At 29.9% G+C, this 17,262-nt stretch overlaps 1 protein-coding gene across 1 annotated transcript in view; it reads left to right on the top strand.

Annotated features, from left to right (window-relative positions):
- The window catches only part of LOC119674773, a 30,746-nt gene that overhangs the window by 9,950 nt on the left and 3,534 nt on the right, over nucleotides 1-17,262 (top strand). Inside the window, exons 2-3 of the mRNA XM_038085929.1 lie at nucleotides 11,405-11,529; nucleotides 13,389-13,478. Coding sequence (XP_037941857.1) covers nucleotides 11,405-11,529; nucleotides 13,389-13,478 — 215 coding nt within the window. The remainder of the gene's footprint in view (nucleotides 1-11,404; nucleotides 11,530-13,388; nucleotides 13,479-17,262) is intronic.

Raw genomic sequence — 17,262 nt, 5'->3', positions numbered from 1 at the left:
CATCGTTATTGTGCTTCCCCAGTAGTAACTTCAAAATGGAACCTTTTTAAATTTAATTGCAAAGTATTCAAAAATTGGGTATCTACAAAGTAAGCCAGGCGAATATATATATGGGATTCATACTTAATATGAATCCCATACATTTTCGGACCCCGTTCATTTCAACCAGATCTCTGAGAAGTTAAAGGCATTTTAAGATTAGTTTTAAAGTTACTCGTGGCGAGCGTAGTGTGATGATTTGCTGTCACAGCAAAAATATATACATTTGCCCGTGATGATTTTCCCTGTATATTCCGTGAGACATAGTTCAAGGACATTTGCTTTGACCCGAAAAGCTGAGTTTTCTTGAATCGTAAATTTAGCCCCATAGACTTTTTAAACCACAGACATCAGTGGTCTTGGATTTTTAAAATATCCGAAACATTTATATAATCAGCCCAATTATGAAGTGTATCGAAAATAAAAAAAATTATGTTGGATTTAGAATTTTCACATTACTTCGCCTTTTTCCATTTTAAAGAGATTTCTTCTTAGAGCACAAACAAATGTTTGATTGCGATATAGTAACATTTTTTTTCATACAATATTTTTGACTTGAATATATACCTATGCTTTCCATCATATACTATTCCAAAAGTAACATAAATTGTTTAACTAATGACTTATTGGATTTAGAAAGCTTTTGTTACTATAATTATTAACAATTATTCTTTCTAAAAACTTCTATTCAAATTATAAAGTTTATTCGATTTAATACACATTCTCGGAACTCCTAACTAATTCGATAAAAACTCGACCTACCATAACAAAATCTTAACAAACATTCTTATGAAAGCACATTCCGGGTATATGTAATCATTTAATTTAACCGAAAGTACTAAAGTTATAGACCATATAAATTTTATATATAAAAGTTAAATACATAAACTATTTAAATCCTTGTGCAAAGAGCAACGTAACGTACTAACAAAGAAGTGCGCTTAACTCATAAAGAAAAAATAATTGCTGCTGACCGCATAAATTGGGGTCTCAAATAAAATAGGAACAAATAACAAAGCTTAACGAAGGCTAAGTATGTCCTGCCTTATATAAAAAACCGTTTCTTTTGTCGTTCTGGGCTTATAAAAAAATGCCGCTTTTTTCGCTCCCATTTATGCAGCGAGGCACTTAATCCTTAAGGACATTTCACTGCTACAGTATACGCCTGCCCATATGCATTTACGGCACATTGTATGCGTAGATTTTTATTTTTATCACAAGTTATGACCCAAAGCCACGATTTCAATACAAAAATATCGCATTTATGCGCCTTTATGTGAATTTGTTAGCTTTGCTGTGTTTTACGAGTTTGCTTGGTGCGTGTGGCAGCCATTTTGCGGAATTTTAGGCGCGAAGTAAAAGTTATTTCATGTTGCGTCCCATTAATGAACGCGCTCGGAACGTATCCTTGCGGGGATGTGCCGGGATGTGCGGGGATGTGTAAGAAATCCTCATGGTCAAATAAATCGCAATCAAACTTTAATTGGAAAATAGATGAAATAGTTGTTCGGATAGCAAAGTTGCTTTCACTTTGCCGTTAATAAAAACTAACCAATCCTTAGTTCTTTCGGGCTATTTTTGTATTTACATTTACTTTTAAATTCAAATTTATTCATATTTTTTACGAATTTTACATAGTTTGGGTAATAACAAAATATTATATGAAATTTTTATATAAAAATATTACTCAGAATTAATATGTACATTTTCCCAATATTTATTTAATAAAACTTATATTAATATTAACATAAGTGAAAAATTATTGTAAATGTTCATAAAGAGTTTCTTACTCTTCTTTAACCATTTATTATTAAAAATTATTATTATTTTATTAGAAATAATATTTTCATTTTGGGTGATATGGTAATAAACTGGTAGATAGCGTTAAATATCTCGGTATCACGCTGGACAAACGATACACACGACTTAAACATTTTCAATTGAAAAGAATTAGTTGTGCCAGAATTCTTCATCACCTTCAACCGCTACTCAGAAATGAATATCTCAATGCTAAAAACAGGAAGCTGATATATAACCAAATAACTCGTCCGTCACTTCTATATGGTTGTGTAGTGTTTAGCAAAGCTTCAAACACTACTATTCGCCATGTCCACTTACCCCAGTGGGGCACAAAGTTTCAATAATTCTTCTAAATCTGACTATATTTGGTGGTTTCTAATACATGTCGTTCCATATATACCCTGGTTCAGCTAGCTCAATTTCGACCGTTCTTTTCCACGTTTTCGCTGACGCGTCAGGTGTTCTGCTACATTGTGGATTCCATACGAACGCTTGGCTCGCTATGTAAACCCTCGGTTGTCTAAACGTATGGCCTATCCATTTTCACTTTTCTCATTTTTATCTTAATTTGTTCCGCTTTTTGAGTCATTTTGTTTAGCAGGCATTCATTTGATATTCGATCTGGTCACCACAATTTGAGAATTCTACATAGACACTTGTTAACAAACTCTTGCATCTTTATCTCTACATGTCTGGAGTGCTTCCATTTTTCACAGCCATAGTACAAGATAGATTGGTGTTAAAATTCGCAGCTTGGTCTGCCTCCTAAGTTCACTGGATCACCACATGTTGGTAACTTGACCAAACGCGGTTTTCGCTTTGTTGAACCCAGTATCAACATCTTCATCAACTCTGCTCGTATTTGTCACAATGCTTTCCATGCAGGTAAAAGAGTTTACGCATTCACTTTCTTTTCCGCCATTTACATGCAACCTTACATTTTGCACTGCGCTGTATCAGCTGACCATACTTTTTGTTGTTTCAGTTCTCATCCGTAAATCGGCAGACTCCGTTCGCTCATGGCAGAAATTGTCTTTTGTAATTCATCAAGTCAGTGACTTAACAGCAGGACAGCATCGGCGAATTTTAGATCCTATAGATACCTAAACACTCCACATTGGATAGATTGGATATTTTTTAATGCTCTGCTGTGAATATTATATAGCACAGGAATGGAAAGGAATGGTGATAGTATACACACTTGTCGCACACCTGTTTTAATGTCAACAGATTTAGAGAGCTGGTTCTTGTGATTCTTAAGTCATTTGCATTATTATGAAATTATAGCAAAATAAAATTTCACAAATACTAGACAAACTTTAAACCTTTACAACTATTTTACTGCATATTAAAAAATGTTTATTTTTTATATACTAACAATACAATTCCGGCGAGACAATACCTCATAAGAAGAAATGCTAACTTATTGGGTTACTGTTTCCCACAATAATGCTACGGTTCAAGGGAAAAAGAAGAAATGTTGTTATGGGCACATAATCATGAGGAAAACGCATTAATTTTAGAAGGAAAGAGGTTATGTAGATTTTTATAAGTTATCTCAAGTTGTATATGGAGATATTTAATTGAAAAAACTTGAATATTTTTAAGGCAGACTTGTACTCTCCAATGACTGTTCTTTTACGGCTTGAGAATTACCAAAAAGCACATATCTATTACCTTTTCAAAAAAAGTCTATTTGATATGCATTGTCTGCATCTATAACCCAATAAGTGGATTTTTTATCCAAAATGGTGCAACTTTACCCACATATCTTGGAACAGTTAGCGAGATATTATTGTTATTATTGTTATTGTTATTAAATCTTGCTTTGTTTATAAGCAAGATAAAAATTAAAAAAATGTTTTAAAAAATGAATATTGTTTTGAGGTTTTTAATGTAAAATGTAAAAATGTATTAAAGTGAGAGGATGACAATAGAGAAAACAAACACTTATAAGCTTTAATATCACAATGGTCCCAATTAAGTCTATTTTTTTTAAGATGGACTATTATATGTTTCTGTGTCATTTTTATTTATTTATTTCTATTTGAGCCAGTGCACTTGTGTACTTTTGCTCTTGCTTAACTCGAGGTATTCTTAAAACCCCTCTCTACACCTTGACTAGATTATTGTTTATCTCTTAATCAGACTAAGCAATTATTGACCGTAGATTTGCATACCTCCCCGAGGAGTCTGTAACCATTCTGAGATTTGATAACTCGCGTTGGTAAGTCTGTCAGTTTTCGCGAATAATTTCAGGGCTCTATTCTTTATGTATTTTTTAATGGGATCAATCTTGATGTTCCTGAGGATGTCATTTGTCTTAATGTACTATGGTACTTTGAAAAGTTTTCTTAGAGTGTGACTTTGTGCAATTTCTAGCTGGCGAATAGTAGTGTTTGAAGCTTTGTCATATTCAACACAATATGAAAAATAACACTTCTACATTTCCAAGAGTAGACTTAACATGCAACAGGTGATATATTATTCTGTTTCACTCAAATCTAACAGCTAATATAAGTGTAGGAGTACCACACATTAAAGTACATAAGTAACTTCAAATTAATATATGAATTTTTAAAGTCAATTCTTAAACGTATTCGCATTTGACAGCAATGTGTCAAAGTGATTTGATATTAAATCAAGGCGAAAAAAGTTTAATTTACCTTTGCAAAAGCTGACGAGATGAGATGAGATGAGATCAGTGCGTAAAGTAGAGGAAATAAAAATTGGCATATAAAACGAAATTAAATACAAGTTGCACGATTTTGGCATAAAATTGAGCGCCACAAAATAAATCCAAATCAGCTGCATATATACGTATAGTTAGTTGGGTTCCTTTAATATAAACAAATTTGAATAGAATTTTAAGAACATATACGTACGTGCACAGAAGCCCAACAAGCGAATGTGTACCGATACGCATTAGTATGTACCTCGGTGCGTATGAGTGCGCCCATAACAGGAAGTTACAAAAATCGCTATAAAAGACAGTGAAGCGCTCATTTTTATTACATCGTAAATTTTTATAGTTTATTGTATATGCACATTGTGTACATATACATACATATACATACATATTCATATGTAGATATGCATATAAATGCTTAAATTTTGGCTAGTGAGATTGTGTTTGTATAAGCATTTTGTCCGTATTATATATATATTTAGAATAAATATCTAAAGCTACACTTAACAGTGTTTGTATTACTTCCATATGACGTCAAATTTAATATTAAAAACCTAAAGTCGCAATCACACATTTAAGTACATCCCTGGTATGCCTTTGTAAGCGTTGTACTGTCAGCCTATGTACCATATATGGTACACAAAATATAAACCAAATATGTGCAGTAAATAGAAGTGAATTTATGTGAATTTGAGTTGGTCTTTAAGTTTGTTTAGCAAACTTTGTAAAGACATAAATTGCTAAACTAAACGCGTAAAATTGCTTTATATGCAGAAACTCCAACAGTATGGCTGCTTTATGCAGTTTGCTTGACTTCAAGTTCATATATTTCATTGCAAGTTAAATATTTAGTATAGTAAATTACAAATTGTAAAGAATACTTCAAATGTTACTTATAAATTATAAACTTTTCTATTATAAATTTTTTCTTTTTCTTAAACATTTTCAGTTCAACAAGGTCATACGACTATACCTAGTAGTCAACATTTAAAAGCCAACGTAGCGTATGAGTTATGCATTTATATGAACTAAACATTTATACATTCAAGCATGTGAATAGCTATTTTGTTGTTATTGTTTCGCATAAAATATGTACAATATTTTATTATAATTATTACGTTTATGTATATATGTGTTCATTGTTATAAAATACAATTTATTTGCTATGATTATATCAAAAGTATTTTAGATTAGCTTCATTGTGTTCTAAGCACAGACAAATGACTGAAAGCAAAGCTGGTTTTGTGGTTTCTATAGAAGTTAGTGAACTTCAATTTCAATGTAATTAATATCAAAAACAATTAAAATAATATAATAAAATATTAATAATTTAATATATTGTTTCTTTAACTATAATTATCGAACTGTAACATTAATTTGATATAATTTAATAACAAAACATCAGTTTAGATTTCAATCTTACCGCTCTTGTTATGAACAAATGGTAGAACGTATATTTATTCTAAATTAAGCCATCTTAGCTTAGAAGTTTTCCTGATTCTACATTTCTGTTAATGTTTCATTTCCTTTTGTTAACTACACTTGTACACAATCATTTAACTGAATAATTAAACATATCAATATACAGTACAGACTTGAATTTTAAGATTTAAAGCCATTGTTCTTGCTTTGTATAGACAAATGGAATATTTTTTCCTCTTAATTTTGAATTACACCTAATTAATTTCATTAAAAAAAAAATCAAATTTTAATTTAATTTCAAGCTAAAGTAGCATATAATATATGCATATGAGCTGAAGATTATTAGTCGAAGTCTTGATACAATAATGAAATGACTTTAGTGATTGAAATAAATACATCTTTGAAATAAGTGAAAAGTAAGTCAACACTGTACACTATTTTACTACAGAACATAGTAATGATACTACCCCGGAAATTTCTTTGACAACTATTTTTACTTTTCTATAATTAAATTAACTATTATAACATAAGCTTAGCAAAATTAATTTCATCAATACTATCTGTACGATATAGAAAAGAATACTCTAAGAAATTTTCTGCCGGTGAGCAACTGATGGCTCTCTATTCCAAAACATTATCCATTCTATTCTCTTAATTAGAAAAACTTTCTAAACACATACTAAAAAGCATTTTGTTTGGTTCAATTAAAAAAAAAAAAGCACGTGACTTTATTTGTTATTGACGACACCCCTTCCATTATTAACTTCTCAAATTCGACAATATCGGATTCCCATCTAGAAGATTTATAGACGTCAGGTGGTCTCTTTGGATGAGGGTTTAACCATTTTTACTGACGAATCCAAAACAAGTAGTGGTGTAAGTAATGGAGTTTTTTCAGAGATATTTTAAATAAATCTTCCTACTATAGGCTTTCGGATCATTGTAGTGTCTTTTAAGTGGAATTGATTGTCATCAGTAAAACTATAGCTTCTTCGAAAGTGCATGATGTATTTGGTAGGAATATATGCATATTATCAGTCAGTCATATTATCAGTCATTGTACGATCATTGTAGTGTCTTTCACGCGGAAGTGATCGCTATCAGTGAAGCTATAGCTTCTTCGAAAATGGATGATAATATATTCATATTATCAGTCAGCCGAAGCTGCTCAATATTTTTCCTATCTGCATTCCCGTTTGTAAGGATATTTTCGGCAATTGCAAAGCAGTTAAGATAGCCAGAAAGAATGCTTCAGGACCTCCTTCCAAGTAGCTAAGCAATTTGGGAATATGAATAATACCATACAAATTATTGTTGAGTTCTTTCTGTACTGAATTTTTCAATAAAATATTGGAACACTCAATGATATGTAGGCATCTGTATGCAATTTGCCCATTTTTCACTAAGAGGAAATTCAGCAATCTCATTGAAATGCCCCGTAGACTAATATTTCTGTTTGGCATTCTAGCATTCTAAGCTTCCCCAAAGATTTTAGCCGGTTTTCTTCAATATGAACCTAACCAAATGGGCCTAAGTGGATCCCCTAGGAATCGCTGGTATAACGTAAGGTAACCTAACCTAACATAAATTTCGTTTATTATATAAATTATTTCTGAAATCAAAATATATTTATAGTCAATAGAAATACACATAAATTCCAGAGCATTTCATTTTTAAAAACAATACAATTTATCTTTAATGTAGCCTAGAATTTTGCATGGATTGATAAATAAAAATTATGAAAAAATCAATGAAAGTATATCTCTGCTGTGCCCTCACTATTGTTACTATAATTTATAACTCATATTTAATTTTGTATAATATATCAGACTGCCCAAAATATTACATTTTAGTTACATTATACATTTTGGAGTTACATTTTACTTATTATTAATATGAAAATTAGTTTGAGTTTTAATATTTCTTTTATTGTAAGTTGCATAGACGATATACCATTTTGTATATCTTACTTAATTACTTTAGAGAATGATGCTGAAAATTTCTTTAATAATCGTAATTTAATGAGAGTAGCTCACATCTAACAAGCCATAACTAAACCAATTAATAAATAATAAATTTTATAAATTACAATAATTTGATTTAAATTAAAATGTCTAGACTATACTTAAGTTTTAAAATAATAAAATAAATATAAAAAAAACTTGCTGTTTTGATAAAAGTATTTATCATATGAAAAGTTTTTCTTCAACACTTAAGTGAATACATATTCCATTCACGTCGCTCCTACGTAGATTTTTTATCGCTGTCTTAGCTTGTTTATCATCGAAGTGACTGAAACAATGCACACGCTGTTACGCAAAAATGTTCATAAATTAAGGACAATTTTGACTTTTGCTATAAATTGAAACAGAGACATTATCTGGCCACATGTCACTAGGCACATATACACCCGTTTCTGCACGTACTCACCGACAAACCCGACAAACCCGACAAACCCGGCAAACCCATACCCACATGCCGTGAACGCACAGAGACAATGTCAGCAAAGTGACAAAGCACTTTGTTCACGGCATATAAAGGACAAAAAAAAAAACTTAAAATAATAATAGACAAAACACTATTGTTAAAATATTTTTATTTTATATTTTTTTCCTCACTTTTTCACTCATTCATTCTTTCAGATAAAAGCTGTGGCAAAAATAAAGAAAATATACGTACATGCGTGTTTGCGAAAAAAAAAATAACAAAAAATAACAAAAATAAATAAAAATAAATAAAAAAATAACAACAATAAATAATAATCTTTTGTAATAGGATATGTGTCTTTTCTTATTTTACTTCAACACCGAACGACCAAAGGATAATTCATTTGTTAAAAACCTACTCGAGTACAAAAGGCAGACGAGAGATAAAAATAGTGAAAATTATGATAACGAAAGTGAATGAAAGAAATAATACTCGTACACTAAACAATGGATATTAATAAATAAAAGGGTTCACAAATATAATTGGGAAAAAATCAGTAAGGACACATGTGGGCTTGACATGTCAGTACAAATGAATACAACAGGGACGAAAGTTTTTTTTCACTTCAGCCGACGAAAAAAAAAAAAATAATCCTTATAGTGGGAGTAACATAAAAAAGCAATTAATTTTTATGAAGTTAAATTAATGGATAATTTTCTATTAATGATATTGAAAACGGGGGAGGATTATTTATAGGATCCTTATCAAAAGTATAACATAAGTATAATTAATGGCATTTAAAATAATTATTAAAGTAAACGTTAACAGTCGAGATTAAAAGATTGTTGAAATAAAACAGAAGTGTGGTTTTTAATGCCGAAAGGTTAAGCAGAGAAAAGTTTCTTCATATATAATTTAAAAAAAATTCTATTTGATTTAATAATTATAAATTTTTTTTATATAATTTTTTATGGAGTAACATTAGCATGACTTTAACACTATTACGTTCTTAGATTAGGTCCAACATATAATGTCGCTACAAACAGAATAGTATTGAAATTTAACAATTAAAAATAAAAATATAATTAATTAATTCAATTATGCTACAGCTAGTTTATGATTTCGTTCTAATATAAATACAGCTATTAAATTTGTTTATAAAACTTTCACAGCAAATTAACCATACTCCTAAAAAATGTGGGAACATAAAACTCAGTTACGGCTTTGTGTCGATTGGTTAAGGTGTGCTGACTCTGAGCTTCAAAATTGGCAGGGCACAAGTTCGATTCCTTGTACAGTCTCACAAAAAAATATTTATGAATAATTAAATACAAGAATTTTTTTCTAGACCACTGATGATGTGTATTTATACTCGAAATAGTTGTTTGATCAGGCAAAAATTCAATTAATTAAAATAATATAAAATGAATATTTGTAGTTGTAGTTCACTACTGTTCGAAAAACCTGTTTATAATTTTTTCATCTTCTCTTACAACGAGACTAACAATAAAATGTGAAAATATTATAGCTTATTACAATCTTTTTTTTTAATATACATTGTATAATAAGTAAACCTTACATGACGGATCTTACTTAAATGAATGGGTAAAATTTTATTGGAATCAATGTTAAATAGTTTATTGAGAAAACAATTGAACTTTATTAGATCACATGGAAAGGAAGTCAGCTCCTCTTAGACGGGAAGTAGTAAGTTACGGGGCTAACATGTTCTGTGTTCCTTTCATTGCATTTGTTTCTTTTATTGTCAAATTCAGCTTTAACTAAAGAATTAACTAATAGATTCCAATCTAAGGGGTTAACATGTTCTGTCAGCCTTCATTGTACTTTTTTCTTCTATTGTCAAATTCAGCTTTAACTAAGGAATTAACTAAGAGATTCATGTTCTATAAGCCTTTTATTGTTTTTTTTTTTTATACTGTCAAATTCAGCTTTAACTAAGGGAACTTGCAGATCTCGGTAAATACTTTCATTCCTAATAAACCATGAATCAGCAGTGATTATTCTCAGTACTTTTAGCTAAGCCCTTTGGATAATATCAATATTTGAAAGACTAACATTACTAAATGGCAGAGTACTGTAAGTCTATATATGTTTTATGATGCTGCCATACAAAAGTACTTTTTACTCTAGGCACAGTGAAGATCTGTTATTAATGAGCCAATGCAGCTTATAGGAATCGAGTTTCATTTATAGCTTTTTGACTTCAATGTATTTGCGCCAAGTTAGGCCCCAGTCTAGGTGAATACCTAAGTACGTTATATTATCTACTTGTGGTATGGGAATGTTATTTTATATGGTATAGATTCACCTGTTCACTAGTTCCATGATTTTCCCTAAAACCAAACTGTTGATAGGGTATTAAGTTTTTACTGTAAGGGAATGTTTAAAGCTTCAATTACAATTGAAAATAATATTTTCATGGTATCAAATATACATCAAATTTCATATCCAAGTTGCACTTTTACAATGCACAGCTGATTTTCATTCTGATTATATTTAAGAGCTTAAATTTTAAGCATTAAGTTTAAGTTTTAAACTCTTTATAGTTAAATATCTTATAAGTTAAAGAAGTTCTACACATTAGCTAAAAATACTTTTTCTATTTAGATCTTAAATATTTACCGTTTCTTATTGTAGTTTACTATTTTCGTGCTTCATTTATTTAATTAAATTTCACTTAAATTATTTTAGTAAACTTCGTCATGACCTTTTACAGCCACTTGTCCTTACAAGTGGCAAACATTCAATTTTATTGGCACACCTGCAATCGAAGCCATTTCGTCGTTTTCGGCGTGTCAATTGCAAAACATTCGAGCTCTGCAAATATTGATAAAATACAATTCCCTTCGTTGTCAGTCAATTGCTCCTGATTATTGTTTCTGATAATATTTTTGTTTCTTTATCCTGTTGATTTTGTGCCTATTGTACTTTAATTCCTCCCATTTCCAAAATTGTTTATTTTATATACGTTTGATTCATTCGTTTTATTGTCCTTCTCATTTGCAGATCAAAAGTCAATACTAACTGATAGTGATTGGAAGAAACTATGGATGCGAGGCGGTATAAATGCAGATTCAAAATTGGATAACAATTTAGATTCCAGTGATAGTCCAATGTTTGAGGATAGCGAAGTAAGTATTCACTTTAATTGAATTCATTTAAATTTTTCATATTAAATTTAATAACTTATATATAGTAAAATATTTTCAAATCATTATTTATATTTAACTAATATTGTAAACCTTAACAAAATGGGTCTATCCGAAATGAGATAGATTGTCGACTCTGCTTAAAAGCAGACGCGACTTTCAGTCACATTCTATGTGACTAATCTGGGCCAGGAGGAGGTCACTGGGTCAAAAATTACTTTCCTCTTCTAACGTTAGGATTTCCTCAAAGGCTAACATTTTGGCTTTCATTCGAAGAGCGGAATGTCTTCTGCTCGATTAGGGTCTGCAGCAGCATAAAAGATCAACTATGGTCGCAGTGCTCCATAGTTTGGTAGCAATTGTGAAGAACATAGATGCAATTATCAATATAACAAATTTTTACAGTAAGTTCGAATTTCAAGCTTTTCTTGTAACAATCGGACAATACCAAGGATGACTATAATGATTATATACAAGAGTATAGCCAATATTTTAGATATAAATTAAATTATGCAGCTCAAAACTTATTTAATCGTATATGTTAAGTAGACACTGCTCTTTTAAATCTGTATAATATTTAACGACTGCAAAAAGGAAGGAGAAGCACAATTCCCCAAAGAAAACTACAATTTCGACATTAAAAAAAATTTCTTTATATAAAAAGGCATTTGAGTGCTATATGTATAATTGCATTATATCCTTAAAACTCAAGTGATTTTACTCCACATTATTATTATATTATTTATTATTATTATTGTTGCTTGGGATGTGGCACCGCGACCGTCGGATCTATTGTGCCCCCTTCTGAGTTTAGAGTAAATATCTAACATCGATAAAAACTACTATGGAACCTACTTTACAGAATTTCATTTCCTGTTCCGTAAGGGTATACAATTCGTGGTGTCTATTTCGTATGTGCATTAGCACAGAGCATTCTAATAGCACATGTGTGGCTGACTCGTCATTCTCTTTGCAGAATCAACAGTTTGTGTCCGTATATATACCCAGTTTTGTAAGGTGGTATTTTAGTTTACAGTGTCATATTAAGATTCCTGTAATTTTTTTACAGAAATTTCTTGGTTTAGAAGGACCTAAACTTATGCAGAGAATTGATATGTAGAGATCGTCTGTTATCCTATTATATACAATTGATTAGACGAATTGTGTTGAGCACCTACCTTTATCTCTGAGCTTGCTCTAAAAATGTTTAAGCATTGTTTAACAATTTTTAAAATATTACAGATTTCATATCCAAAGCAGAACCAATCCTCATCTGTCATCTCGTTTTTAAACACACATGTGAGCATTTAAGTAGCATTTTTTAATTTACTAGTTGAAAATAGTTAATTGATTAAGAATAGAAATGATTAGTTATTATTTTTTAAATCGAATATAGTTTTTCTTTTAACGTAGAGAAGAACGAAATAACTGTCTTATGAAATATAGCACAAAATTCGACTAAATCACGCACTGAATAAACATTGTACAGCAGTGTGATATTCTAAGTGATGTCCTATCTGTTGTTTTTGTTAATCCAGTAGTGATCAAAGGTAAAATAATAGCAAAAAATTTTGATGAAAGTGTTACTTCTCGCATCACCTATTTATTCATCCTGATTCAATGCATACAACGCCTTCTTAACAGTTTTTTGCTTTTCGATCCATTTTGCAGGACTATTTAGTTACTCACTTGACTAACTAAGCAACCCCTTCGACAATTATTTTCTTATTTTTTTATTATTTATTTAATTAATAATACTTATGTAAATTAATTAAATTTTAAAAATTTTCTGGAACTTTTAACTTTTTCTTGAATTTTTTTCCAATAACTTTTCTTTCCAGATGATGGCGCATAACACGACCGTCCAATTGGGAGGCACAGCATTCTTAGTTTGCAAAGTGTCTGGCGTGGATAGAGTGGGTGTTAATTGGGTTTGTTATATATATGTTCTATTTTTTATACATAATAGATTTTTGCTTATTGTTAATTAAATGCTAAATTCAAAACGCTAGCATTACTTAGTAATTACTTTCACAAGTCCGTATGTCCGTGTAGTGCTATATGATTGTCAAATTTTTATTTTATTTGACCTTCGACTTTAGTAGTTAATTCTATATTCAAAATTTTCTATTTTGTGCTATTTAAATGTTTTTTTTTGTTTAATATTATTGTATTTCACTGAATTGTATTCGCTGATACAAATTTTCAATTACCATGTTTAGTTAAATAATTTAAGTCATGACTGCATGATGGAATTACATTCAATTGTGAAATATTTGGGAAAAATGTGTTGTAATGTGATGTCCGGTAATGTTTCTGATATTAGCAAGGTTTTTTTGATACAGAGTAAATACCTCTATCATTAGTGAGTAACTAAATCCAAAGTGAATCATTTGAAAATCAAATATCACAAAAGCTAATGCTCTAATTAAAATGAAAACTCACTAATCAGTTTTGTACATTTTGCATGTGTCCAGTACAGCATGGAAATATTCACATTTGCCTTTGTTAATGTAATTTATTTTGTTTGAATAATACGTATTATTTGATCCTAATGAGTGGAACACTGAAACTGCATTTTCCCGATACTAATTACAAGTAAATATGGAATTCAATAGTATTATTCGGTGAAAAAGTAATGGAAAAAAAATTTTTTTAAATCCTTTTATTTGTTTTGAATTTTTTTTATTTTCCTCTAATATTTTAGATACATTAGATACATAAAAAACGTTAACAACCTAATACTCTTTATCCTTTAAAGAATATAATCATTTCCCAGTTATGATGCATATCTCACTTGCATTAAGCGAATGCAACTCTGTAGAAACAACAGATAAATTTATGCGATAAATTTATTCGGTAAAATTTTCGTGTAAATTTATCAGGTTTGTTTAAATAATTTTCCATACAAGATGTTTCATTTCATTTACTTAGTAGATAAATTTATACTAAGTAAATAATTTAAATTATACGATTTATAAGTTTTTTATTAGTTCAAATGAGAATCTTCATTACATAGAAATAAAAATATTTGCAATATAAATGCTAAATATAAGTGTTTATAAATAAAAGTTTATATATAATATGTTATAGTAAACGAATAGTGAGAAAGAATACAAAATGATTATTTTACAGTTTTTGTACAGTGCTGCACAAAAGCTTAAAATCCCCTTAACATTACTCAATACACTAATTTCGAAGGGCAATATCACAAATGTTATGATTGAAAAATTAAGTTTTTTCACAAAAATTACACAATATTATAATAAAATTAGCAAAATTTGTTTTTCTAACAAATTTAACTTTAATGCAGAGTTCAATTCCTCTTAGATTGGATAAAAGTAAATTACGAAATTTGTCAATGGAAATATTTTTCTACTTTTCCAAAAAATTTTCTTCACTCATTCACTGGATTTAGTCTAGGGGTTCTTGCGAAGAAATTTGGTAGCAAACAGTGAAAAATCATTAACCCCCGCAACTAATCAACTATTCACTCTTATGGAGTATATTTCAACCAACCCGATCGTCCAGCATTTTCTACACAATTTTAATAATATCAGGATCAGGACTGTGGGTAGGTCATGGAAAAATTTCAATATTTTGTTGTTGTCGAATAGCATTGATATACTGGAAAACTATTCCTCGCAATGGTGTCTTCTCTTCCATGAAAGATTTCAAACAAAATATTAGAATACCACCTGATTCATTATAGTTGATAGATTAAGTCACCATATATACCACTATGTGATCATTCCAAGTAGAAACTTTTTCTCTAAAAAACGAAATGTTTAAAAAATCAACCGAATGGAAGGGAAATTTTATAAATCTTCATGAATAAATTTAAGATCACTATATCCTTATTAATAAAGTTATTAATGGAATGTAATATAGCATAAGTGGGTTTTAATTAAGTTAGAATAAATTACCACTGCTCTACAGTTTAAGATAGTTTAATAATTTTAATAAAATCATTAAACTTTTCTCTTTAAACTTTTCTCCTTAAACTTTTTGATTTAATTAATTTGCAATCCTTTTAACTTTTTCTACAATACTTGTATATTACTAACTTTTTTAGTTTAGCACTTTATGTCCTGTTTAGTATTTCTGCACCTATGTGTGTATGTATATATGAGAGAATAAATATTTTACTGTTGCTGTAGCTCATTTTTGCTGTCAGATTTTCATTGCCTTTCTTGTATCCTTCTAAGTGGGGGGCACCACGCAAATTGGAATATATTTGGGTAAAAGTTTCTAAGCCACCAGTCCATATTCAAGCACTCAAATACATTCATTTCACTTGCTGAGGTATATCAAATTGTTCTCGTAGTCCTGCATAAGTACAGGCACACATGGACACAATTTGTGTTGTCCTGTTTTATTGGCAAACAAAGTAGCCAGCAAATAATGACAATGGCATAAATTTAAGTGTGATTCATCATAATTAAATACAAACGAAAAACGAATGGTGAAATAAAAATGGACATTTGCTTCCATTCCTTCGTATGAGGTAAAACAGAGTCACGCATATTTAATGAATTTCTATATCCCAAATGACTTCAGCAGCGGCAAAGAATTAGTTAAGTTGCTGTTGAAATTGTGCTAAATCAAATTCCTTTAGAAGTGAAATGAGTTCCTCCTTGTGGCCTGGCTTGGGTGACTTTGCCTTGATGATAAATTATAGCAACGCTAATTAGTGCCGCAAACATAAGTTAATGTCTGCTTCCTTTTACGAGTACATAGTTTTGATTGATTTAATAACACAAAGTTTTTTATGAAGCCTTATTAGAATAATAAGTCCTTTTTTCCCTACTTTACTTTACTTTTACTTCTCAGTATAATTTTCTATAGGAAATTACAATAATGATAACTTTTGATTATATTTTGATAATGGATTTTATTATATGTGTCTTAATCTCCCAAGTGTTTCTTATACACTAAAAATTCATTAGCCTTACGTGTTAATTTTTACAACAAAAAGTGACTGAAATAAGGATTTCGGTTAGGGGAAATGTTGGTTTTAAGGCAGGCTTTTTTTTTATATTATACATTTTTATAATTAAATTTTCAACAAACAACCTAAAAACAATCAAGGAGAACAATAAATATTGTGTAACGGATACTTCTTGAGTGAAATGTTATGAACGTTCTATACATCCTCTAAACATAAAACCATTACAATGCTCTGAACGCAGAGCATTGAAAATTTATACTATTTATTCTTGGGAAAGCTATATTTTGGGCACCTAATATTAAAGAAACAAATTCTTCAATAAAAATATGTTGAATATTTAATGGTACTATAATAAGAAAAAATTATAATGAAAGCATGAGGAGTAACTATTACATTAAAAATTGGATCATCTCCAATTAAAACTCCAGGATGTCCTAATTCAGCTCGAATTACGATTCTCGGTAAAATCCTGGTAAAATCTCTATTGTTCTACTCAGCGCGCCATTAGTTCTAAAGTATAATCTATACCATCAAAAATCCATATCAGATGCAGTCTATAAAATTTTTGAATATTGTTTTATTTTAGCCCAAATTCACTAATTATCTTCGAAAAACCAAATCGATTTTGATTGCCATTGCAAATATAAATGTTCCGTGTTCCGTGGTTTACACTTCCGATAATACACCAAACCGCTTTTAGTAGGGCATAAGTTTTTACTAAGAAAATTTTCGTCATATTTCGGATGGAGCAAAAATACTTGTTT

The sequence above is a fragment of the Teleopsis dalmanni genome, chromosome 2 (assembly GCF_002237135.1).
Source record: "Teleopsis dalmanni isolate 2A chromosome 2, ASM223713v2, whole genome shotgun sequence".
Taxonomy (NCBI): domain Eukaryota; kingdom Metazoa; phylum Arthropoda; class Insecta; order Diptera; family Diopsidae; genus Teleopsis; species Teleopsis dalmanni.
The sequence above is the reverse complement of the archived record's forward strand: the minus strand, read 5'-3'. Positions and strand labels throughout refer to the sequence as shown.